This window comes from Symphodus melops, assembly GCF_947650265.1.
Source record: "Symphodus melops genome assembly, chromosome: 14".
NCBI lineage: Eukaryota > Metazoa > Chordata > Actinopteri > Labriformes > Labridae > Symphodus > Symphodus melops.
The window spans coordinates 19,155,313-19,182,952 of record NC_136704.1 but is presented as its reverse complement, the minus strand read 5'-3'; the positions used below and the strand labels follow the sequence as shown (position 1 = coordinate 19,182,952).

Here is a 27,640-nt window from a genome sequence, read left to right as displayed (position 1 = left end):
GAAGCACTCATTAGAGCAGTCAGAGTGAGATGATTTCAGATCAGTCTGTCACCAACCCCTGGGCTGCAACCCCAGCATAACGTTAATGGGAACATTATTAAATCATCCAGAAGAACAGGTGCCAGATTTGAGAATGAATCACGATGCCACTTAAAGCTTAGTTTCGTCTTCTTTTTCTTGATCTCTGTTTCGTTTGATGTGTGTCTCCATTAGCAGTGTAACAAAACAATCTGTGCGTGATTCGATAAAAAAGAAGGGAAAAAAAGTTTTTAGTTCAATACAAAACTGATAAGAAGATGGTAAGAGAGTAGTAGTAGAGAGAGTAAAAACACACCGTGACTGTTTGAAATCCTCGTGAAGTTTCTTCTCAGGTACAGTGTATGCCAGGAATCTCTATAACTTTCACAATTCTTACTTTTATAATGCTTATTTGTAAGTAAAAGAGTTTCCTAAATGTAAAACACTGCAAATTATTGTGCAAGGAGTTTCACCTTCACTATCGAAGTTGCGTATGAATCTTAATTTGAAACATTTGTAGATTACAATACAAATTTTATCCCAACTTTAAATCCATCAAATAAGTGTGGAGACTGTCTCGACTTTGGATCAAGTCAACCTTATGACTTTGGAGAAACTTTATTTTCACTGAAAATGTTATCAGGTAAAAATAATGAGCTTTGCAAAAATAAGATGGGGAACGTTTTGACCAGACGCTCAGTGGATTCCATTGTCAGACTTCCTGTTTGAGGTCGATATGCTTTGTTCAACTTCGACGGGCTGCCCTGAAAATAGACTTTATATATATATATATATATATATATATATATATATATATATATACACACACACACACACGTTTCTGAAAAGACACTATATAAATCTAACTTGAATCCAGTCATATTTCATGTCTGCTGACTGAAATGGAATGGCTCACAGAGATCCTACACACATAAAATAAACACATGCACATTCTAACATGCGGCACCTTTTAAAATGCCCAGCATGGGAGTCTTCAACACAATCACTGTAAAGTGCATTATGAGAAAGTTCTTTGGTAAAAGGGTTAACCACTCGAGCCCAAGTTTCTCTGACCTGCAGGTAGCGTATTTTGAAGACTACAACATGTGGTAAAGCAAAGGTTTTGCGCATGTTAGACCTTCTGAGATGAACTGGTCCTCCGTAGCTTTTAGTTGCCAGGTGACAGAGGAAAAAATAAAAGACTTTGCCCCGCACAATTCTACTGAGGAGGTAGTTACAGACCTTGGGATTCCAGGTGGACTTAATAACTATCATAATTGATTTTTGTCATGCACCGGTAGTTAGGGAGTAGTTTGCCAAGATTGAGCAACAGCTTAATCTTTAGCGCGACACAAGTGGGACTTCTCAGGAGATGGTTGTAATGAAACAAACCAAGCGTACCATCCTCCTGTTTCTTTCGATTTATCATGTTTTTGTAGTGGGGAAAGAAAACAGAAACTTCTCAAACATGTAGCCTTAGAATAACCCTTTTTTGCTCAATCTACATGTGGTGTTCAGTGGAGCGACGGGAGTGGGTCGGTTTTGTTTAAACCCCCGTTGAACTATTTCTTCCTCTAATCACTGGATCAGTGTGAAAGTACAAACACACAGGAACATTTATCCTCTGTGTGTTTGTCTGTGGTTAGACCTACAAACACCGCATGCATACCAAACATGTAATGGAGCGCGCTCACTCCCCCTAATTGCTATTCCATAGTCTTTAGGAAGTGGGGGTGGAGACAAGGACTCAGCAAACCCGTTAAGAGACATGTGCACTTGCTACCTAGGCATGAGCCCTTTTGAACCCCAAATTAGGTCTTTTTTTTTTATTCCAGATGTTAAAGATTTTAACTCACATGGGTTCTGCATTAATTGTGTCAAAGCAAACACAACCCTGGGCAAATTACTTTTGTCTTGGGTTTCCCGACCGCCTCTGCCTGTGGCATAAACATGTAGCTGCTAAAGGTAAGGGAGGTGGACCCTTCCTGTTCAAGATTTGCTTGATCGCTACCTGCGTTGTTTCCTCAACGAGCTCACTCTGCTCGGTTCTAATGTGTTCTCCGTGTCGTATGAAAGTTCCTTTTTAAATAACTAAAACACCCAACTACGGTCTATGGTGATTGTTGCGAAGTACAGGCAGACAGTCCATCCAATTCAGCTCGGGTTGAAACCAAACAAACGAAATAATATGTCGTTGTTTTCTTTAAATACAGGATTATGACCTAATGAGGTAAAGATGGTAGTTGCCCAGCATGCTTTGCTTGGCGAAGTGGCTGTTGAGCAATACTCACTGGGGGGCGAACAGCCAACCTATCAGGTCGTGTGCAATGGGTGATGGTAGCGACAGCACTTGCATGTCACACACACTTTCTATAGGTTTATCTGTCGTACAGGGGTTTAGTATGGAGCCCACAGGAAACAAAAGTATTCAAAGTGCATCTTTCAAGCCACCTTTTACCAAACCTAATGAACCCAGTAACAAAAGCTCACCCTGAATGCTGTGTGAGTAAAACCACTCTGGAGTGGGATGTTATTTTCATTTGTAGTAACATGTTTTCCTTTCTTTTGCTTCATGCATTCATGTTTTCTGCATGTAAATAATTAAGCCGAAATAACACTGCAGACAGACTACATATAAAAGCATTCATAATTCAGTCATCCAGTGTTCTGTGTTCATTTGTGTTTGTTGCTTATGTCAGTCATAACATATGTGGTCCCTTTTAATTCCTACTTCAAAAGTTACTTTAGTCTCTCATTTATGATTTAGCAGACAGGGTCAGAGGCGGAGAGAAAGTGTTATTGGGAATGACAGAACGGGGAGGGGTAAATATCGGAGCACGGCACACTGATCTCTGAGGTTTGTGGTCCTGCTGCTCGGAGGCCCCCGCGTCTCCTCAGCTCCTGTCAGCTCATCAAGGCCAAGTCCCTGCCTATCCCTGCCGGAATACCGCATCAAACAGCCCGGGGAGCCTTTTATCCCAAACAGAACGTTGTCCCACGCACCCACGAGCACGCTGAAGTTTAACACGGCGGAGTGAAAGTCGATACCCTGCCGAGGTGGCGTAGCTCCGGCATGGGGGGGGGGGGGGGGAGCGGTGAAAAGGTCACCGGGAAAAACGGGATCTTGAAAGACACAGCTTGTCTGAGACAAGCGGGGGAGCCAGATGATGCCAGGCAGCCAGTTAATGTCACGGTTCACTCTTTCGACCTTGTGCCAATTTCCATGTCTCACAATTAAAGCCAAACATATTTTATTTTATTTTCCACCAATTACTGGAAAGGTTACTGCTCCAGTTGCTTGCGTACACAAATTGCCCCTCGTGCGTGCATCCACCTCAACAAAGACACATTACTTCCCCGTCTTACTTTGCTTTGTTTTTCGACCTGTAGCCAAAATCAGACATGAAAAGGCTTGACTGTGCACCCCCAAAGACACAGAAGAGCTCTTTGTACTCGGGCTTGTTCTGCTCCATGCCATTTTTAATCTTGGGCAGAAGGAAAGAGAGCTGCTCCTCTTATCTTAGATGACATGGAGGCTTTGCTCCCCCTCACTGCCGCTCCCTCTTCATCTCGTTCTTCTGAAACATAACCCTCTTTCATGCTTTCCCCTGGTGGTGGTTGCGGTGGCGAAGTGATACACTGGATGAGACTGGTTGAGTTGTGTTTAGGTTATTCAGGCTAAAGGCTGTTACTTGATAAGTCAGGGTAAGGAGGTGTAGACGAGGAGAGGGCATTACCGTCCTTGGCTGTGTTTTTCATCCAGTGTGCAGCACCTCACTGTTTTCATTATTTTTAATTGCTTATTGGATGCACAGCACTATTAAAAGCTTATTTAACCTTCAATCTTGGGAGAGAAACGAAGGAGAGCAGTTGAAGACTTGTCAGGGGCTTTGGCGTGTTTCAGAAGGGGGACGATGTGAACCATCACCGAAAAGTTAGTGCTGTTCAAAATAATGATCCATTGTGTGTGAAAAAGAGATACATGGAAAACTGCTAAAGCATCTTCTCATATAAAATGTTCTGTTAAAGGTAAAATGTGCAACATGCTAAAAAAATAAATAAAGCGGATATTAATTATACTTAAGCAAATATTACTGATTAATTAATTTACAAAGTGAAAAAAGTATGAAGTCAAACTCCCTTTGGGTGTGTTGTCTTGAGCTATGTGTTCACACACTTTTTCTGATCGTAAATAAACTGACAAAAAGAAGTGTAATCATTCAGGTTCAGCATTTTTCCTTTTTGAGTATACTTCTTTCTGCTATATGATCATATTTAGCAAAAGAATTCTATCCAAATAAACTAAGACGTTCTCCTTTATATGTTTGTCACCCTATTCACCAACTTGCATTTTATCAGAGCAGAATACAAAAGTCAAAAATTATGCTCAGGGACCAACAAGACAATTACATGACTGACTTATAATAGATGGTAATTGAGAGGATATGTGTCCAGAAAGGATATGTAACTCTTAACAACCATGAAATCTGCTTTTCTATAATGAAGACCCGAAAAGTCTGTTGTTACTTCTAGTACAAGGTACTCTGAGGTGACAGAACAAGTCACAGCCTTTATAAGCCTGCAGCCCCTCAACCTTAAGAGAAGGCGTGTTTGATCAGATGCGTGAAAGCACCGTGTCCCTATAACATGCTTCATACTACCGCCAAAACAAAGTTTGGCAAACATGCAGAACATGACTGTATCCAATCTATTTCTACGGCGGATCTGGGCCTTTGTGAAATGACCCAGTGGGACTTGTTTTCCAGACGTCTACCACCATAACAGACTTTAAGCACAGACAGAAGTCCTATAGGTTCAATTTGTTCTGCCAATTATTATCCTCAGCTGTGCCACAGTGATGGAAGGTGCTGTTCAATGGGCCTTAATGCCACCCTCTCTATGGCCCGCCCTGACAAAAAAGGGAGCCCCTGCCTTTTTCTTTTTTTTTCTTATTCAAGAGTCCAGTCAAGCATTCGCTGACAGATTGGCTGGGGCGCTAACCAGTCGGGTCTTCAAAGAGACAAAGAAGATGGGGGGGGGGGGGGGGAGGGGTCGTCAGTGAAGAAGAATGACCTGCCAAATGAGAAAGAAGACATATTGAAAGGGACAGAGAGAGAGAGGGAAAAAAAACCATATTGAACCGATGAAGAAGTGCAACCTTTTGACCATCTGGCTCTGTGGGTGACAACAGCCTTCATCTGTATTTTTAGAGCTGTACAACACACCAAATTACTCTGTCAGGAAGATTAAGGAGAGTCAAAAGGCTGTCGAGTGGAAAGAAAAGAGCAAAGTCGTCCCAAAAGGCCGAGGATAGTGGAGAAAGTTTGTTAGCTTGAGTGTGGAGCAATATAACAATTTGGGAAAGTCCAAAAACTATTACACTAATAACCCGTTAGAAGTTGCAAAGTTAAGGGAATAGTAGTTTTAATCTAGGTTATAAGGTTAAGATCTGTAATGCGATTTAAAACTGACATTTAGGGGAATTGATCATAATCAATCAGTGGTTCAAAGTTAAAAATCATTAAGTGATTAAAAGGGTTTAAATGCCTTAAATTCTTGATCTGGGATCAGCAAATGAATCATTTAGGCTGAGATTGATTGCTTCAATCTCCACCCACGTACCAAATAATTATGTCTTTCCATTTTCAGGTGTATTACTTTGAACACTCACGAGGCTGTAGTAACTTTTCAGTCAACATTTCAAGATTGTCACGAGAGTGGAAGTAACCTGCAAAGTTTGAGTCTCGTTGATTTTACAGCAGTCACTTGGAATCTGTCAGGCTGTTATTTGAGCTTCATAACTTGGGTCCACGTGAGAGTGTGAAGAAGAAATTGAATATTAGTATGGACGAGCCGTCTCCGTCGTCTCCTGTTGTACAAAAGAGAAGCCAAAATGAGCACACCTTTCACAAGTAAACTGAAGATTACATTGAATTTACTGAAAAAGTCAAAGATTCCTCAGGTGGGTTGAATCCCCGACAGAACAGGTTCTTGTGCTTGTTTTGAAGTTTCCTCTTACTGTTCCTCCTCTACTGCTGCTTATCCATTAAGGAACATTGTGAGGAGTCAAAAAAGTTGTAAATCATGACGTTACATCCGGTCTTTGTCAATTCAGATAACTAATTAAAACACAACTACTGCAAAAAATAATAGCTTATACTATTATCAGTGTATGTTTCGTCCACTTTGAAGTATTTTAAGTAAGAGCTTCGTGAGAGACCGGAGAATGCAAGCGGCTTCGAGTATAGTGGCTTAAAATGTGACTGTTGTACCAAAGCCAGCAACCAAAACAAATGTTCTCTTTGCACACACCCCCTTCATCCTTCAGCCCCCACGATGCCTCAGGGCTTGCCCCTCCACTCCATTCCTGTGCTGTTAAAGTCTGCAAACAGCCTTCTCAAAGTTAATTCAGTCTTTCCTCATAAAGAAAATGTGTTGTTCAGTTTGGAATATCCACCTCCACTGTCACTCATCAGACCACCGTGCCTCTCCAGCGACAGGCTCAGACCGTTCCACAGGTTCAGCATGTTTACCCAGCACAGGTGCAGGATGAGGAGGAAAACAGTGGCTTATACACAGCATCTTAAGAACCTACTGAGAGCTAGAGCTGTACAGCCCAAACAGAGGAGGGAGCTACATCGACACGCAAGGCAGCTCAAGTGTCGCTGGATTGTGCTACGCCAATGAACTCCACCTGAATATACAAACAGCAAATCTGAATGGGAGGGGTCCTCTCCCAACTGTTGGATACGGAAGTGTTCACATGAAAAACAAATGAGTAAAACTGATAATAAAACCAGAGGGAGTTTGACTTTTCATTCTTTTAGGGAGTAACTACACAACAAAAGTTGTAAGTTGCTTTTGAAGAAGAAGCCAAGTTCGTCATTGAACTCAAAAGTTTGCGTGCTGTACCTTTTTGAACATGTGCTGATGTGTAAAAGAAGTTCAGCTCAAGAAGTTTCTGAGGAAACATCTGCGATCAGTGTTTTTCAGGATTGCAACAGTTCACACAAAGCATACAAAAAGAAGCAGCGGAGCAGCAACCTAGAACTCTTCTTCTTTCTGTGTAATATATTCTCATTTCTATTTAAACATGCTTCAGTACATCTCCAATACGATTTCACTCCCACCACTCCTCCTCCTCCTGGGGAGAAATATGCAAGAGACTCAAAACTGAAAACCTCTTTTTTTGCTGCATTAATTCCATGATTGCTTAAATGAAACACTGCTATTTTCTCGCTCGGTGCTAAACAGGGATCAGATCTGCATGACCATGACTAATCTTCCACTGCGCTTTTTGTGCGTATTGGCTTGCACCTAATTTTTCAGGATCTATTTGCCAATTTAGAAAACTAATTGCTTTGGCTTTTGCTGGGCAAGCTGAGGAATACAATGCAGTTTAAAGCTTCAACCTTTATGCCCATAAATCCCTCTACAGATCCAACGGTGTACGACGCCGACTTATTAAAATGCATTAAGACCGGGTCTACGGCCTGAGAAGGGAAGGTGTTCCCCCCCCCCCCCCCCCCCCCCCCCCCCCCTTCATCTTATGCGTTTTCTACTTGGCTGGTCAGTGATCCTGGTGCCCTGCACTCACCGCAATTTTCACACTCTGGAGTTTTTCCCCACCGTGCTAGTCACTTTATTCATTTGCAAATATCCACTGAAGAAATGAATTGCTTTGGTGGTGCGTGCAGGAGCATTTCCATCCACTGCTCCTTATCTTCTTCTCCTCCTCTCATTCCTCCATGCTTAGCTTGTCTGCCTCTTTGATTTCGACCCCCTTCTCGCTGTAATTTCACCCCCAATACGACTGTCAATCTACCCCCCCTACGACTCCCTCTCTCTCTCTCTCTCTCTCTCTCCCCTCCTCCCTCTACTTCTTTCCCCACCTCTTGCATTCCCATGCCAGCAGTTGTAGAAGACTGGAGCCGGAGGAGGCCGTCCCACTGATTGTAAAGAGAGGGACAATTGCTCCTTTAGTCTGATTGGATCCCCAGATAGGCCATACCAAGGATGAAGAGTGTGCAGACAGCATTAAGAGGCAGAAAGCATTAGTGACAGAGCAGAAGCAGACAGAGAAGACATAAATATATATATATTTTTTTTTATAGACGAGGAGAGGGGAAACTTTACAAAGAGGACAGTGAGAGAGAGCAGGACTCAAGGTGACTTTAGGGAAACTGATGCACTGCAGGCAGTCGCTTTCACAACTTTTACAAGGCAAATTTAGCGAGCGTGCAGGGAGGAGAAGAACAAAGGGATAAGAGACGGAGAAAAACGAGCATTTTTCACAGAAGAAGGAGGAAGGAGAAAATGGAATAAAGTTGAAAAGGCAAAAGGTAAGACGGGGAATTTTTCTGTTTAAAAATGATCCGTGACTTTCACCGGTCATGTTTCCCGAAACAATCGTGAAACGCCAATAATACTTTGAAGCTGTAAACAGGGAGCAGAGAGGATGATTTAAGCGTGACTTGGGAATTGTCAGCTGGAGCTGAGTGCGGAGATGAGGGAGACACGTGGTGGGAGCACTATTCCCCAACTGTATCGAATCAATAGTGGAATTTTTTTTATGTGTTAATTGACAAACAATGTTTGGAGAGACAAATATCCACGTCTGGCTGTCAAAAGTAGGTCATGGTGATTATTTGGGGGTTGGTTTGTTGGCACTTTCGGAAAGTTTTGAGAAGAGGAGATTCAATTCTCAGCACGCCTGCTCTGTCGCTACTTCAAACAAGTCACGCTGAAGAAGGAATGCCTATCTGCTTTTTACGGACCTCTGTTTGGCATTCAGACCTCGTTCCTCAGCCTGAGCCAAGGTTCTGGTTCCTCAAGAGGAGGACAGATGCATTTTCCCCCCCCTTGTAAAAGCCATTAAGCTATCGCCTGTCTTGTAAGCTCAGCTCGACAAATAAGAAGCCCGATTGGCAGGTCCGCTCTCGTCGACTTCTCCTGCTATTATCAGCGCCGGCATGAGGCGTTGAAGGATCCTGTGAAAGAGGAGCGTCGCGAGCAGGTTTCCCTATTAAAAACACCTTTCACGTTTTTTTGATGCTCCGTGTAGGTTCAGATAGCTTAAATGACACTCGAGCGTGGGATGCAGGATAATAGAGGAGAGCTGCAGCCACGTGGAGAGTTCAAGATGTACTTCCAGCTCTCCCTGTAGACCAAAAGCCTCCAACCCAAAAGGGATGAATCCGATAGTAATTTGAAAGGATCCTTCCCCGAGACGCCGCTGCTTAATTTGCGGCTGGGTGACACTGATTGCAAACTTTTTCCAGATGACGCTCATGCACAGTGACATCATTTCCATGCACCAGTGCCTGGGATGAATGCCAGTTTGTGTGATTTAATTTCCCCATGAATGACAAGGCTCCTTTCATGGCCTACACGGAGGAATGGATGAACTAGATGTGCATCCCGAGAGGAGGACGAGGAAGAGCAGAAGCAGGAGAAAGGATTACAAAGCAGCAACAACAAGAAAGAAAAAAAAAAGTTGGAGCAAGACAGTCAGGCTGATGTTGAAAATAAGACTTATTTTTACTGTGGGTTGCAGAAACAGGATAAGCAGAGGGTTGAGCAAACTTCTGAAGCTCAGGCATGCACACAAAAGAAGATAGGGAACGCAGGGAGGGACGAGTAATTAAAAGCACCTTACAGTAAAACGAGCCGCAGGGAGGGAGACGCTCGTGGCGGCGCAGCGGTGGCGGCGCACACAGCTGCACACATGAGTCCGGGGGAGCTCCCCACAATTAGAGAGTGGGTTCAAAGCTTGCCCCATGCCAGCGTCTCTGTCCTGAGGGGGGACGAGGATGGAGGAATGAGGACGAATAGAGGGTAGCACTGACACATAGTATGCATGCCCGCTGTGCATACACCGAGAGCTCATATTTATATCCACACACACACACAAACAACAGTGTGATGTTGAGAGAGTTTGGCCGAAAAAACACACCTCGCTTTTAGCCCGGCTGTGTCTTTGAAGGCTGCCGTTGCTCCCTAGGAGCCGGCTCACCAAACGGGGTCCTTGCTGCAGGCGGGGATGATATAGAAACTAGAAGACCAGGCAATCTTATTCCATCTTGAAATACACACACACACACACACACACACACACCAGAGGCTGTGCCCTGCTTCTTAAAAGTTACTACAGGAGCAGAGTCTGAATTGAATTGGATGTAAATAAACTTGGTTGAAATTCGTTGAGGAATGTGGCTCGACATGCTCAACACAATACAGAAAGTGCAGCGAGGTTCAGCTTCAACTTCAACTCTACGTTTTTCTAGCTTCTTTTGCATTCTTTTCAATAACTTTCATACATTTTCTTTTTTTTTTTGGCTAATTCTACTTTCAAAACAGCATCTACCATTTTCTTTTCACCTCAGAAGCTTGTTTGAACCTCTTAAAGTCAGACATTGCAAAAAGTGTTGTTTTTTTTATACTCTCTTAACTTTGTTTTTAAACTCTTTGTATAAAATATGTTCCCTCCTCAGCACCGTTTGCACTGAAACTTCGGGACCTTGTGATTCTGGAAATGACCCACCACATCTTTATTTAGGTTGATGCAGAGAATAACCAGAGGCCATGCCCTGCTTCTTAAAAGTTGGTGCAGCTGCAAATGAGTGTGAAACAGTAAAAAAAAAAAAAGAAAAACTATTCTTGGTGGAGGAATGTGCCCGACACGCTCAGCTCTCGACCCAGGAAGTCAAATTAGATTCAGATTTAGCTTTTCCACATTTTGCAACAGGCTTATTGTGCTCGGCTTATTTAAAGGACATTTCTTTATGCTGAGGGATTCTGCTCCTTAAAAAAAAAAAGTCTCAGTGCATCGATGCAACACCCCCCCACCACCACCACCCACCCCCGTCTGCCTTGGTCAGAGATATGCAGCGCCTTCGTGGTGGCGTCACTTTGCACCGTGCAAAATCAATTGTGGTTAACAAATTGGCCATGACGTTTGGCCCCGCCGGGGTGGGTGGATCCCTTTTTCATGCTTCCTCCCAGTCTTTAAGGACCTTTTCCACAGTCTGGGAGGGCTCCTTTAAGAGAGGAGGTGAGTGGAGCACAGACATGGCTACTGTGAAATTAACACTTAATAATGCTCCACATAGCACTTAAACAGGGCCGAAGCATGCTAATGTACCACACACTGAGCTGACCCTCAGTAACCTCTGTCACTAAATGAGAGTTTGGTGGAGCCAAAGGTCTGGGTAAGGGTTATCAGAACCTAAAATCTGGAACTAATGATTATAATGGTGATTAGTAAAAACAATAAAAGGTCAGAGAATTGAAAAATCACCGGGGACTTTCCCAAATCCCAAGATGAGCCCCTGAGTGCCAAACTTCCAAAAAGGGTTTAATTTTTTTGAAGACGAGAATCTCAGAAAACAATGACTTTTGTGTAGCTGGAATAGAGTTGTACTTGCTCTTGAAAAATGAAAAAATCATTTCTTAATCATAAAAAAAACTCTAAAACTTTTCGCTGTCTGACTGAACAAAAAAAATAAGAGGAAACAAAACTCTACCTCAAACCACCAAAACTTGACTTATATTATAATGTAAATATGTGTTTATAGATATATGGTAGATAAATTGTGAATGTAAGTTTTCTCTATTCATTTGCACACGTGTAAAGTCACAAATAATCTCTCAATAAATGAAGATTCCTTGAAGTCCATGGGTAACACTTGTCGTACTAATGGGGCTCCAAATGATCCAATTGGCCTGGAAATTGAAGTCAAGAACGGTGAGAGGAATCTGTCAGTGCATCAAAGTCAGTCTAACTTTCGAATAAACACATGAAATGCTTTTCTTTTACTGTATCAGTGCAGAACAGACTCGTTCATCCAAACAGGTGGACTAAGTGAGATTTTGACTTTCGCCTGAGCCCGGCGGCTGTTCACTCCGTGGTACTGTAGCAGGTGTTTCCTGTTTGTTTTCCTCCATTAGACCGAAAAACATCCGCCTCTCTCTTTTTTTGCGTAGGAGCAGTTTGATTGAGTCTGCTGTTGTCGAATCGCAGTTAATGGAGCAGCAGGTGGACTTGGAGTAAGATGATACAAACAATATGGCCCATCGTTTTGTCACACCAGCTGCTCCCCCTGACAATCAGCGTCTCTTCCTCTGTCACTCCATTTGCGCCTCCATCTCCTCAGACACGTTTTCTTCCTTCTTTCTTTTTTACAAACAAACGTAAAAAGAAAAAAAAATCAGATGTTCCTACACCCGTTTTCTGTTCTTCTGTTGAACTCTAACAACCTAAGTGTTGCTCTTCTTTATCGAATTAGAAGACAGGTTTCCCCGCTGGAGGAGAATGTTACAGCCTGGTGGGAAAATACCTCCTCCCCTTAAGTCTGGCAAATCTTTTTCATATGATCTCTCCTTGCTTCTCGCTCTTCATCCGTCTCCCTCTATATCCGCCTTTCACAGCTTGTGTGGCAAACACCAGCTGCTTCTCCTCTTTAAACAAGTGGAATGCCATAAGATTAACTAAAGGAAGATGTGTGAAATGTTTTGCCGGGACAATTACGTAGCATGTCACCTCATTAGGTTCGACAAAATGGAGCAAAGAGCTCGGGTGCAAGCTGTGACCTTTGAGGGGCGGAGCTGAGGGGTGAACAAGGAGCTAATTTTACTTCATAATGGCAACCAGGCGCCGTGAATGGACAGAAAAGAAGGGGTGCAGGGAGGTCAAGTGTCAGCCATCCTGCCAAGCAGCTACCGGGCAGTGTGAGGAGGAGGCCCAGAAGCACACACACATTAACACACACACACACTGCCTCATGCTGACAATGCAGCCACGCCCCCCCACCCTTCCCTGCCTTTTGTGCCTCTTCAACAATGATTAACTGAGTTTGGCGATTCAGAGAGAGTCTACAGCCGCACAATACACTCTCTCTTACAAAACATAATGGAGTCAGCCTGTGAGTCAAACAGTCTGTCTTTCTTCCGCTGTTTTTTTATTTTTTTTGTCAGCCCTTCAATTTCCATCTCCCCCTGCTAACAGCCGCTTTTCTTTTCCTTTCACGTTGCTCTTCTCTTTGCCTTTTGACCATAAATCCGTCTATTTTAACCCCCCCCCCCCGAGCTTGTTAATGCAGGAAGAGCGAACAGATGCCCGGCGTCCTCCTAATACATAAAAATAAGATGCAGATGGAAAGAGGCAGCATAGGTGGCATGTACTGCATTCAAAAAGGTATTGATTGGCTTAAATCGATGCGTAACCTTAAAAAGCATCTCCTGCAAGAAATTTGCGGAATTGGCCTCGCTGATCTTAAAGATTCATATGATGTTTGAATCCAAAGGAGCAAAGCAGAGGGAGAAAGTATTTAGAGGGAAAACCACAGGGAGCCTTCAAAACCTGAGACACGAGGGGGGGGAAAAATCCTTACTTTCGTAATGAGCGGTGTGCAACGCTGATGGGAACTTGTAGAACATGGTGTGAGTAAAGCTGAGCAGGGGTGTGAACAGAAACACAGCAGTCTCAGAACATCACACCCCCTGGGCCCTTTACAGGAGGTGTGAAGGAGCTCACCTCTCTCCATGTGACAGGAGGAGGAGAAGGAGGAAGGGAGAGAGTGCATGTTACCATTTTTTTTTTTTTTTTTTCATCATGAAATCGCCTGATTGTCCAGAGCTGCAGGGAGACAAGCTGAAGCTGGTGCTTTCAAAGTGTGCAACTTATTTCTGTCGTCTCCTGCAGGCACCAAAAAGTTGAGAGAGCATGGCAGACCCAGGAACTATTAGAAGGTTTTTGTGACACGTGCTCTCCTGAAAATTTTTCCGAGAATTTCCGGAGAGGCCGCCTCTAAAATCTGCTTGAGTTGCCTAATCACAAATGCACCTCAGCGGGAGACTTTCACTGACGGATGGAGGGGGGTATCTCAGGAGGCAGAGCATGAAGCAGAAATGGCGAAAAGAGGGCTAAATGCAATAAGAGGTACCCTGGTATCATTAATGACAAGGAAACAAGAGCATGAAGCAGCTTCCTAACGTGCACGCCAATCACACCATTCATGGGATATATCACCATCACCCTCTCTAGCTTGCTTGTAAATTGAATGCTAGCAGCACTTGCGCTATACACATGCAGCTAAAGCAAAATTGCATACAAGTCCTGAATGAGAAATATCTCATTCATTCCCGGAGAGCAAATGTGATCGTTAAAACTCTAATTTTTTATTGTTAAGACAGCGATGTGTAATCCAACTACTTTTCAGTAAACTAATGTTGTTAGACAGTTATGAAAAGCCCTTATGAAGACATAATACCTGAACATTTTTGACGAAAAAAACCCCCAAAAAACTGTAAAAGCCACCAATTGTCTCCTCATTTTGCTATCAAAGACATTACATGACATGTACCTTGACATACTCCTTTTTCTTGACGTCCTCACCGTTGTGGCGTTAAGGTAATGATGAATGGCAGCGTGACATTTTTTACCTATTGTCCTCATGGTTTTCTCCGCTTGTATTTCCTCCTCTCCTCCTCCACCTTACCACAGGGTAAGAATAATTCCTGCATTCAGTACAGGCGCAGCTCATTATAACGGCACAAAAACTCAGTAGTGGACAGCTAATATGGAGGCAGAAGAAAAGATGTGGAATATGTGTGATCTGCGGCTCTCCTGCAGTGCCACACACTGCTGCTCGGTTGGGATGACAGCATCCAAAAAGAGATAAATCTGAGACTCATCTGTCTTTCTTTCTTCTTTCCAGGACGCCAAAAGAGAAGTGAAAAAAGCATATAACTGCACTCCTGAAGAAAGAAGACCTTTCAAATACTTCTCTGTGCTTAACAATGGGAGACGGTTTGCCTTTTCCAGCGGTTTCCAGCACCTTGCTCTTGCTGGCCCTTTGCATCGTGACCCTTCTGCCTCACTGCCTTCTGGGTAACCCTGCAGAAGAGGAAAACAAGGGGAGCTCAGCGCTTCTCCATCGGGTGAAGAGAGGCTGGGTGTGGAACCAGTTCTTTGTCCTGGAGGAGTATACTGGACTGGAACCACTTTACATTGGAAAGGTCAGTGTTGACTACAGGTTATACTGTATTAGACCTGAAAAAATGCAAATATGTATATGTTTCATGCCTGGGAGGAGGGAAGCAGCTTCTATGCGTGACCTTTCTGCTCGGTGTGTTAGGTGCCTCAGTGTACGTTATGCAAAGAGATTTCAGTCCTAACTTTTCAAACAGCCAAAGAACTGATTCAGCGCTCAGCAGCCTGGAGGTCATCTTCTGCTCCGCTAGTGCTAAGCGCATGAATGCAAAGGAGAAGATCACAGGTAGGCAGAGGCAAACTTCAACGACCTATCCCAATTGAATCCCTGGATGCACTGCGTCCCTGCTAAGACAGCCTCTCTTCTGTCCACTTTGAACCCCAGCCAGACAGCAGAGAGTGAGTTAATTGAGTCGAACCGAGCTTCACGCAGTCCTGAGAAGTGAAGGGTACGTCTGCAACACAACTGACATGCTCTGAAAGGAGCAGACACGGGAGCTGCTCACAAAGGAGCGCTTTGATCGGTCGGTTGCTAAAGTGACTCGAACATTTGATCGATAGCTGTAAGGACAGCCATCATCAGGAGAGATAGGCACGGCTATCTTCCAAACTGTAATGAAAACTCATTACATAGCAGGTCCTAGTAGAGCTATTAAACCATCTCAAGAGAAATAACCCATTGAGAACATGGCACTCTCTCTTTGCCAGTTAAGATAAAATATTGTCCTCTATTAAATTTGTCAGTTTATTTTATTTACATAAACGTTATAAATCCCTTTAGCCGCAAGTGGTTTAGAGCAGATTGTAAATAAAAGACATCTGAATAAGTAGAAGTACAGACAACCAGTAGAGGCTTGTTAAAATGGACGCACTGTCTGGGTGCCGTCCTCTCTTAACATCAAGAGTTTACATAAACATGTTAAGGAGATGTGTTCCATGTGCCAAGCAGTGTGTCGGCGCCTCTTAACATTCATTACAAATGGGTTCCAAATCGTGCTGGCCTATTTTTATGTGAACACTTTAGATCATTTCTGATCCATCTTTAACCTTCATACATGGCTCACCAGCAGTTTGTCTTCATTACCATGTGGGGGAAGTCATCATGAAATTAATGATGCCACTGTTGAATGATGGCTCTTTAATAATTGTATTTATTTATTAATTAATGAATAGATTACAGTACTCCAGATGCAGATGTAGTGAAATGTGAGTTAGAGTCAGTTGTTCTGACTTCTCATTTATCTATAAACTTTGAAGCTTTTTAAAGTTACACCTGATCAAATACAAAATATGTATATAATACTGTTGAAGCAAAGAGGTGCACATAAATTATGTTTTCTTTATTTTTACCAAAGTCCTAAAGTTTGTACTGTATCCAAAATAACAAGTTAAATATCAAGTTGCATTGTTTGATTAATAGTCTTACTAATATAACAGCTATACAGGGTTTACAGCAGTCTCAATTATCCTCCTTTAATCAGCACTGACCTTTAGGTAGCATGGATAGATGATGTTCAATTCCATGTTAATTCCATTTTATGTTTTGATCCCAGATAATATCTGTGTCCGCTTTTTAGCCTGAAAACAAAGTAAACTAAATCCTGCTGAATATTCACAGAACTTGCTAATTTCTTGGTGTCCAAATGTTTGAACATATGCTCCAAATTCTTAGAAATGCGCTGACACAAATCCAGTTCCTAGATCTTTGATCAAATTGGTAGTGATTCTAAAACACCACAGTACTTAACATTAATATTTTCAAATCTCTCTTAGAAACGCTTTAAACCTTTCTAATTAGAGTAATGGAATCATTTCCCTGACAGCACACAGGAATCACAAGTAGAATGCCAGATTCAACGATTCTCAGACCAAATTGATTGATCCCTGGGTAAAGCATTGTACCCATGTATATATGTGTATATATATATATATATATATATATATATATATATATATATATATATATATATGGTATGCCTTAGAATCTCAAGCATGTTCACTTCAAACTTGGCTTTTCCACTTACCCATTTAGCATTTCTTCATATAATTCTTCTCAAGCCGCCCACCCTAATTTGCCAAGCTGAATGAAATAAGTGATTCTGACAGGCCGGGCTACTTCCCAGAGAGGCACTCAAGGCATTGTTGGACATGACAAACCAGGAGGTACATGTACTGTAGCCGCCATCATGAACGTTTTCTCCCCTTTCCGCCTTGTATTCTTATTATGCAAAGACATGGGGATGTTTGGGCTTCAGCTATCAATTACCTGCTTGATTTTTGCCTGAGAGTCAAAGTCCTTCTTTTCATCGGCATGGTTGGAGAGGAGGGATAAGTATAAGAGAAGTCGGAACAGGCGTAGGGAAGTGACTGGTCGGAGATATATTACCACGAAAACGACAATACGTTGTTGATTAAAAAAAGTATTCTGGGTCGAGACGGGATGCACAGAGCTTTGCAGAAGAAAATGCAGGTGGGCACAAGATAGCAAAGCTATTTCGCCTGCTTCTCAGGGAATGGTGATGGAATTTGAAGATTGCTTCTGAACTATTCCCTGAATAACAACAATGAATGCCTTGCAAACCTGAAGAGTTGGACAACCTGAGTTTGGTCATTTTGCTTTGTGGCAACAGACAACCGAAGGCCAGCAGAAGTAGCTTGAAGAAAGTGTCTCCGCTCAGCATGGAAGATTTTGGTTGGTTCTGTGTTGTTTGCTCTCTGCGCAGTAAACTATATGTGTGACGAATGTGAATAGAGACATTTAATTTTGCTCCACTATTAGAATGGGAGAAAGTACTCCTCATACACCAAAGTCCTTTGAGTGCGAAGTAAGCAGTGATTGCACATCAACAGTCTGGAATTTGCACTTAGGCCACAAAAGCTTCTGATTGCACTGCATGGCTCATGGCAACAACAGGGCTGTGAGCTGTGATTAGATGTCTACTTACAGCTACAGTATTGGGGTAAAACCAAACACACCGGCCCTGTAGGTCTACAGTTTACTTATCCACTGGTTTAAAATTACTTTTTTTCCTAACCAAGGAATAAAGAAACATTACTAGGATGTGTTTTTTTTTAATCAGCACCTAAAATCAAAGATTATGGATTGCTTTTCTCTTCTTTCCTTCAAAGATCACCTTGATTGAATGCTCTATTAAGTATTGCACTACTTCACACTACATTTTCAGTTCAATCAGACTAGAACCCTCCATTGTTTGGCCCAGAAATATCCTTTGTCCTGTCTTTATGTTGAGGATCACTGGGAAAAAATAGCCTCAGAAATAGGTCACTCCTCTCCTACTTTTGGACAGTTTTTTTTCCTTTTATACCTTTTTTTTCCTCTCGTGGGTTTGTCATCATTTTTTAGATTTTCCACCTTAAGTTTCTTAAAAAAGCGTTTGCAGTTTTGGCACCAATCTTACCTGTTTAAATGAGTTTTGGTTGTATCCACAACACTTTCTCAACCCCTAATGTGTCCTCACATGTGGTCCTAAAAGAGCCTTGTGGAGTAAATTGTTTTGGCATTGGCTTGTTCCAATATTAACAATACCGCCTAAAATGTTGGATCTAGTTTCATCACTATGCCTGCCTATTGTCTTTCAAATTTCAGCATGTTCGTTCAGAAGGGTTGCAACTGAACAATTAGCTTAGCTTCTTTCAAGCATGTTTATATTTGTTCAGACTGCATTCTTTGTTTTATTGTGAAGCACTGTGACGTCTGCTCTTGAAAGCTATATAAATAAATGTTACTTACTTACTTACATCCAGAGAGCTAGAGTAGTATTAAGTTGTTTAATTTTTAGACCATGACAGTTGTATCCAAACTCAGTAAGGACTGGTCAGCCATTTCAGTTATCAGGCTTTGTATAGAGAAGGAAATATACAAATGTATCTATGCTGTCTGATTTTTAATGTTTCTGTGAAACACCTCTTAGCTCCACTCAGACATGGATAAAGGCGATGGATCCATTAAGTACATCCTGACTGGCGAAGGCGCAGGCTCCACCTTCACCATCGACGACAGCACCGGAGACATCCACGCCCTCCAGAGACTGGACCGGGAGGTGAAGGCCCAGTACAAACTTCGAGCACAGGCCCGCAACCGCCTGACGGACAGGCCTCTGGAGCCAGAGTCTGAGTTTATTGTAAAGATTCAGGACATCAACGACAACGAGCCAAGGTTTCTAGACGGACCCTACAAGGCGTCGGTGCCGGAAATGTCCAATATAGGTGAGCAGGGCGAGATGCAGGCAGACAGATGCATGGTGAAATGAAGTTAACTGCTGCCTGCGTTTGTTTTTAGGGGAGTAGCTGCAGCCTGAACAACAGCGAAATACACAATAGTCTTTTGGAGCCATCATGGCTCTCAAAGGTTCCGTCTAGATCTCTTTCTTTTAGTATTTATAAACTTACATTTGTGGTTACTTTGAAGAGAATAAGCCTGATTTATTCCTCCAACTATAGATGAAAAACTCCAACCAGTACTTTGATTTATGTGTTGCAACTGGTAGACCTGACCGACTTCTTATACTTCCTTATCTCCTCACAAGCCACTGTGGAGATAGCAAAAGTTAACTTGTTCTTAAGTCCATATAAAAGTACTGAAACTTGTTTAAAGAAGGTCTCTGGAAGGTAAGGCACTGATTCAACTTGTTCACTGAAGTAAGAGTGAAAAGTACAGGCTTTGAGATTCACTCGCTGTACACAAGTGGACCTCATAGGGACGTTCCTATAGCCTGTTTCTATCTGAACCTCATGTTAAATTTGGTTGGATTGAACCAAAATATTTATCATTTACTTTGTGAAAATCATGTCTTTTTAATCCATGGTAGTAAAACTTCACAGACATCACATTGTATGAGGTTTCTGATGCATACGTATATCCTATAATAGCATTTTATTGTAGTGGTATATTGTATTGGCTGTAGGTGTTGCTGTAAGACTAATGCTCAGGTAATATTTGAGAACATTTCTGTCCAGGGATCAATTCAAAGAAATGTCCATGTTGTTAACTTTAACACATCTCACCTCTGTATTTGCATAGGAACTTCTGTGATCCATCTGACGGCTACAGATGCAGACGACCCCACGTATGGTAACAGCGCTCGCGTTGTCTACAGCATCCTGGAGGGCCAGCCGTACTTCTCAGTGGACGCCAAGACTGGTATGACTGCATACAGTATATGATGCAAAATCTCCCTCTAAGATACTAAATCTGTGACTGCAGAATGCAGCATTTCCATCTGATACTTGAAGCGTTTGAAGTATCTTATGAACTCTGTATGAATTTGTAATGATGTTAGATAACCTGGTAAAGCTCTGACATTTGGGATTTGCTAACACTCATTTGACAGCTACTGTTAAAACCCCACCTTGTTTTCTCACACTGTACTGCACTATAATTGCACCAAAGTCTGAATTTAGCAGCGCTCACTTAAAGCCCCTGTGTATTCCAGCCGGCTCTAAATGTGTTCAGCTCAGCATGGTTTCAGTTGTTGCTACGAGACTACCCAACACTTTTCCTGTAACACGTCTTTCTTTTATTACAACTTTCAGAATCGTCTTACAAACAAAACAAAAAAAATACTAAGCTCAGAAGTGTGACTTCTTTGTTTAATACAAGGAAAGAGAGAGACAAGCTACTCTTCATAATGAAGTGGCTTGTTAGAGTAAGCTCAAGGTTTAATCTCTTAAAAATATATCCACTTATCATTGTGTGTCACTAAAGGACCGTGACGACTATTTAGCCTGTTTACTCTAAATGACGTTTCTGCCAATCAGTTAGCAAACAATGCTGTTGTGTTGTATAGGGTTTAAATTCATCACTGGCTTTTCAAAAGTTTGGCTTGACAATTAAGATAAGATAAGATAATCCTTTATTCATCTCACAAACTTATAATTGATACTCATCTTTACAACTAATATGGACCAATAGATGGAAAATGATTAGCCTAGCTTCACATGTGAAAGTGCAAGTTTGGCAGTTAAAAAAATACATAAAAAACTGTTTGAAATCCTTGTGTATCATGTGTTGGAGCTAAATATACTTAAGTCGATACAACTGCTGCAACTACAACAACTAGCTTGGCAAAATCTAAACTTTAAACAAAAAGCAGTTTTAAAGCTCACATCCTTGTATGTTTAATACAAACAAACTGGAGGTAAGCCTAGCTTAGCAAAGAAAATACAATTACATTTAAGAACATAAAACTTGTGAATAATGAACTAAACTCCTTGAACCTAAATACTTCACTGCAACACATCTCCAAAAATCCATTACTTTCCCTATACGCAGAGAGTCAGTGTCCATTGTTTACCACAGCTTCCTCACTTCCTTGTTTGTCAACTCAGAAATCTACTGCCAAACCTCTCAGACTGCCGTGCCATCAGCAGCCTCACAGAGGGCGGCTGCTGTACATTCATTTATCACTGGAGCACTAGAGGCTCTACAGCTATCAATCGGCGTCCCTGACTGGACTTTAAGCACCTCACTGATGGGGTTTTTGTTGGAGGAAACACAACGTAAAACCTTAACACACACAGCTCAGCACTGTACACTCACTTCTTTTCTTACTCTGCAGCACAATACATCTCTCGACCTTGGTTTGATTCTGCTGCCTCTGGCAAAACTGTCTGTCTCAGGTGTTTATAATAGCGTGACGATGGCATGCAGTGATAGAAAGTAGGAAGAGAGTGTACATTTGTCTAATATTTCATGTTTGTCTATATTTCATGAAAATTATACATTCCAGCCGGGCACTTTTTTTTTTCCATCCTTCAGTTTTGAATCCATTTAAATGGATTCGTTCAGTGAAACTTTTCATATCTTTGTTCTCAGGTGTCATGCACCAGTAAAACCAGATGCAGCTGATCCCCATTGTCAAAGTCACACATAGTGTTACATTGCTGGATAGTCAATGCTGCACATTGCCCTGGTTCCACACAGGTTTTCTTTTCTAAGCACTGAAGAGCAGCCCCCCACCCCGACAGCCCTGCAGCGTTCTGCCCCCCTAGCAGGCTTCTAGAGAGCTGGCCAATCAGAAGAAAGTGGGCACATAAGGGATTGGAGCCTTGACGAACAGTTTCAGGCAGGGGCTGAAAAAGTAAAAGATGAATAAAGAGTTTATTGAGCTTTTAAGCTACTTTCAACAGACTGACAACATGAAAAGTGAACATTAGTCTATTATTAAATTAATTATATATAGATAAAATCAAGGCTTTACCTGCACAATTTCTGCCATTAAAAAAAATTTCATTAACAAGCAGAAACCTCAGGCACAACCAGAAAAATGTTGAACAGCTATTTATTGAGACTGTTTTGGAGTTGAGAATGGATAGAGGGATGAAGAGAGAGAGAGAGAGAGAGAGAGAGAAAGCAATGGAAACAAGGAAACAGAGCAACAACAAAAACATCATTCAGACAAAATGACTGTAGTTCACAAACCAATCTGTGAAAGAATTTCTATATATGTAACTTATTTTTGCATATGCTTAAATTCAACGTTAATACGCAACCCAAACACTTCTCACTGCTCTATAATAGGGTGAGTGTGTGTGTGTGTGTGTGTCTGTGTCTCTACTTTCTTCACACTGCATCCTTTAAATCCTAATAGTCGTCTTTGAGCAGGATAAGTTTGGACCTAATAACTTCAGATTTGGTTGTATGTCTGACAAAAACAGATTGATTCTACAACAGACAGAAGAGACGGCCACATGACTTTAATGTGATGAACTTCATTCCATTAATGCAATCCTGCACTTAACAGACTAAGCCTGGGATGCAAACCCCTCATTAATGCAGATAAATCTGCATTTTCCAGACATAAGAATGAAACTGAAGTGCACTTAAACCTTTCCATTTCTTATATCTTTAGGGCAAGAATCTGATTTTGTCTCTGCTATTGCATCCAAATAAAGAAGTTGTGCACAGTGTGTTACAGCTATTCTTAAACAGACTAAGAAGAAGAAGTTTAATTAACAATCGCTCATGCAGTCTCATGTCCGGTCCGTTGGGATTGTGACATTCCAGGAGTGCATCGCTCGGACACATGACCCTAATCTGTGTCACCAGCTCTCTGTGTGTGACCTTTACTTCACCTCCTGTCTCTGTGTTTGCCCTCTCTGTCTCTGTGCTTTCCTCAGGCGTGGTCCGGGTGTCTTTGGCAGACATGGACAGGGAGACCAGAGAGAACTACACTGTGGTCATCCAGGCCAAAGACATGGGGGGCCAGCTGGGGGGGCTGGCTGGCACTACCACTGTGAACATCACGCTCGGCGACATCAACGACAACCCGCCCATGTTTGACCAGAGTAAGAGATGGACTTCACTTCTTCGACACTGCACCCTGTCTTTTAGTTGTTTTTTTTCTCAGTTCTCTTTCACTCCTTGATCGCTCCGACACCTCATCGCCTCCCTCTAATCCCTGTTGATACTTTCAGTGATAAAAAGGGACAAACACTTCTTCACAGTTTCTCTTAAGAGAAATAGTGCAGCCAGAGTTGTGAAACTTTTTGTGTAATGAAATATCACAAAACATAACTGAGGTGCTGCAAAAACACCTTGTGAGCATCTTTATGGCTTTAAACATGTCATCTTAGGACACTTCATGTATCCACTGTTTGGCTCAGCTTGTTATAAGAAGTGTTTCCCTGCAGGTTAAGACATTTTTCTTCTCAAGCAAGATGCTTTTTAATACCAGGAACAACTGTTACACCTTTCTCTTCAAAGCCACCAAACTCCATTGACAAAACCAGTGATTTTACCCTGCAGGGTACACGACTTCCCTCTCATTCGCCTCCTCAATCAGTATGTTTTCTTGTGTTCATGTTTTTTTACATTAACCTTGTGTTTGATCAAAATCACACAACACACAGAAAAACCAACCGAGGAAGGCAGTGGCAGACCTGCACCTCCCAAGTTCTGCAAGAGAAAATCCTTGTTTTTATAAATGGAGTCTGGTGGATTTAAAGGGAGTGATTTAAAGTATGTTTTCAGAAACAAACAATTCTGATCTCCTTAGATTTATTATTCTGTAATGTTGCCAGGCACGAGGAATAAAAGCCTGCGTCCATCAGTTGCAAAAACAAGCCCTCTGAAGAGCCCTGAGAGGTTGTCTTTACAGCCAGTCTGAAGCCATTTAAAAACTTTATCTAACCATAAGCCAATTAGGACCTCAAACTATGGGAAAAAAAGGGCCAAAATAAAAGAAAACAAAAAAAAAAAACACCAGATTGCTCTAAAAATTACTCTAAAAAAGAATGTCTTAGGGTTGTGGACAAAACATCTTTCACCATTTTCTGACATTTTATAGGGCAAAAAGACAACCAGTTCATGGAGACAGAACCAGTAAAAATAACAGTAGAAGCTGTAGAAAAGTATACCCAAATGATTCATTCAGCTGCAGTAGTATCTCAAAACAAACTACATCAAGTCAGTTGTTATTGTTGGTTAAAAAGATGAAACTAAAGGTTAATCCAAATATTGGCACCCTTAATCCGGTCCCAGAGGTATCCCACATGTTCTAAAGGTCTATAATTCCATTCATTTATTATTTTTATTGGTGCTTTTGTACAACACCATTGTATAGGGACCCTCAGGGGAAAATGCCCAATCATGCTGAAATTGAGTTTTTAGAGATTTAGAGATGAAATATTTTTATTGGGTTGTTTTTTTTTTTTGAGCTATCACAAACAAACCTGGAGTCCTCAAATGACCCTGAAGTTCACATTAATCTTAAAAACAACACTGTCTTGTTTTAGTGCTGCTGCCTAACTTGTGTTTATGGTTGTCTGTGCATGTTTTTCAGCTGCGTGCGTGTCTGCAATAAAACATGGAACAGCAGCTTACATATTCATCATGACACACACACACACACACACACCTACACACACACATCAGGAGAGTTTACTGTTTTTGTATGTGTGCCTCCACCACGGTTCTCTCAGGCCTCCGAGCTGTTAGCCCCTCTGCCCTTCTCCCTCTGTCCACGTCTGGCCACCAGTCCCTGGACATTTAGCCCCCGGCCCCCTTTCCTACCTCCCCCCTCCTCCTCTTCCTTTAGCCCACCAGTCGCCCCTCGCTGTCTCTTTGATTATGCCCGTTCCTGCTCCTCTCATTACCGTCCTCCTGGGGTCAGGGTTTGTCTAGCTGTCCGCGGTCATCTCTCCCTTGCTAGACAAAGAAAAACACCCGCCGCCTCTACCGCCACCCGCCCACCTCCATCACCAGTCCCTGCACCAATTAGCGCCATCACTTGGATAGAACTTTGATCAGTTGTGAAGAGCTTCAGGGATTCCCCTCTGTCAAGCACAATGTGCCGGCATTTCACTTTGGACTGCAGGGAGCGCCACAAATTGGGCAGCTGTCACCTCTTCTTTGAGGTTAAACGGTAGATGAAATTGAAGCTGACCCGTGAGACTGTATGGAACCCAATTGTGAGGCGTTTATGGACCCATTTATTCTGAGCTGTCTGAGCTGCTGAGAGGACATGGAAGAGGTTTGGCTCCCTCTAGTGGGAAATGAAAGGCAAGGTGCACCCGGATGATCGCTGTGTTTGTTTGCCTCCTCAGGGTTGTATCAGATGAGCATCCCCGAGTCAGCCCCCGTGGGCTCTGTGGTTGGGCGGATCTGGGCGAAGGACCGGGACATCGGGGTCAACGCTGAGATGAGGTACAGCATTATCGACGGAGACGGGAGGGACTCGTTTGATATCAGCACCGACCCCACCAACCTGTTTGGCATCATCACGGTGAAAAGGGTAAAGAGCTTACACATTTATATTAGAGGCCACAAATAGTATGAATCATTTTAATGTTCATTTATCGTTTTGTTAAAAAACATAAATTAGTCTCATTCTACCAGGTGTAGAGATTTGATGGTGTTTGATAAAGCATTTACAGTGAAAAATCAATTAATAGCCAGGTTTTTATTGAGGTCAGTCTATGGACTTGATTTGGGACAGGCGACAATATGAACCAGGCCAGGAACTATTTTCAAACAATGCAAACGTTCATAACAACAAGGGAGAAGTTAGAGAAACCTTTAAGATATGCATCAATCTAAAGATTATTGTTGGTGATTTTAAACGTGGTTTGGGGTCTAAATGATTATTTCATACAAAATGATGGGGCTCATGAGGAAACCGGTAATAATAGCTGTATTGTATCCCTTTTGGAACTTTTTGCTTACTCAAAGTGCATCTGCTGTCAGGTTGATGTCACACCGACAGGCTCAGATTGTTGTCCTCCGTGTCTGATTAATTACAGAGAGGGTTCCTACAGAGATGCCTCCACTATTAGTGAGTTGTTTTTGCAACCCCAAAAAGCCTTTACATTGTTCTCATAAAAGTGAAAAGACTTGATTGACAGTAAAGACAGCGTTTTTCTTGTAAGTATTGCATATCTGCTGCCTCGCAGTTCAGTTTGAATGAAAAAGTGCATCATGTCAATATTTAGAAGGAACTTCTTTCTCAGGCATTAAACTGCTTCAATTCTAACTTCTGTTAAAGTAACGATAGCGAAGAAGTCAGTCTGCAGAGAGATAACATTCTTTTGATTCGCGTGTTTGTGCACCCTCCAGCCGCTGAACTTTGAGGGTAAGCCCAGTTACACTCTGAAGGTGGAGGGCGCCAACACCCACCTGGACCCGGCTCTACGCCACCGCGGGCCATTCAAGGACGTCACGATTGTGCACGTGAGCGTGGAGGACATGGATGAGCCCCCGCAGTTCGACTTGGAGGCGTACGTCGTCACGCTGCCAGAGGACGCAGAAATAGGGACGGTGGTGAAGACGGTGTCAGCAAGGGATCCTGACGCTGCCAACAACACTGTGAGGTGAGGACGGCGACGACAGACACTGCTCTGACCTCATGGAGGCGTTTCAGTATTCACTCTTTGTTTTAACCCTTCAAACGTTGTTTTTAGAAACCTATGTAAGTCTTTAGTTTATTTTCTAAAAAGGTTGGGACATACAAGAAACACAACAGAAAACAAACTTAAAAGCCCATATGTCTCGGTTCAGATGGTAATGAGTCTTTGGCAAAACATACAACATATAAATTATAACGTGAAACAAAATGTCAGATTTACAAAATCATAGACGACAGATATTTTATGCAAACATATTTCTTTCTTTTTTTTTGGGTAAAACACATAAAATGATACCTGGAGCACACATTTGGATATGATACAATGATATATGATACAATAGGATAAGATAGATACACTAAGATGCTGTTTAATAAAGTATACTATAGATTAAATACCATACAATAGGATTCGATAGACTTTCGATTCGATACTCAAACAACGTTAAAGGGATACTTCACCCATTTACATGAAGCTGTGTATCATTAGAAACATGGTAGTAGTGTTGGATGGTCATGAATCCAACCCTCATTTTGCCCTGAGACGAGAAAAAATAGTTTTTCTTTGCTTGAAAGTTTTCTTCATGTGATGTAAAAAGTGCCATATTGCGTCACCTGAAGAAAACTTCCAGGCAAAGAAAACACATTTTTCTCATCTCAGGGCAAAATGAGTTGGATTCATGACCATTCAACACTACTACCATGTTTCTAATGATACAAAGCTTCATGCAAATAGGTGAAGTATCCCTTTAATAATCATTCACCAAAC

At 42.1% G+C, this 27,640-nt stretch overlaps 1 protein-coding gene across 2 annotated transcripts in view; it reads left to right on the top strand.

The window, feature by feature from the left end:
* Positions 1-27,640, top strand: part of LOC306834844 (cadherin-20-like) — a 121,685-nt gene that overhangs the window by 82,299 nt on the left and 11,746 nt on the right. For both annotated transcript variants that reach the window (XM_079361068.1, XM_079361067.1), the window contains exons 3-8: positions 14,736-15,036; positions 18,943-19,237; positions 20,052-20,171; positions 23,150-23,317; positions 25,577-25,764; positions 26,586-26,839. In XM_079361068.1, coding sequence (XP_079217194.1) covers positions 14,818-15,036; positions 18,943-19,237; positions 20,052-20,171; positions 23,150-23,317; positions 25,577-25,764; positions 26,586-26,839 — 1,244 coding nt within the window. In that variant the 5' untranslated portion in view covers positions 14,736-14,817. The remainder of the gene's footprint in view (positions 1-14,735; positions 15,037-18,942; positions 19,238-20,051; positions 20,172-23,149; positions 23,318-25,576; positions 25,765-26,585; positions 26,840-27,640) is intronic.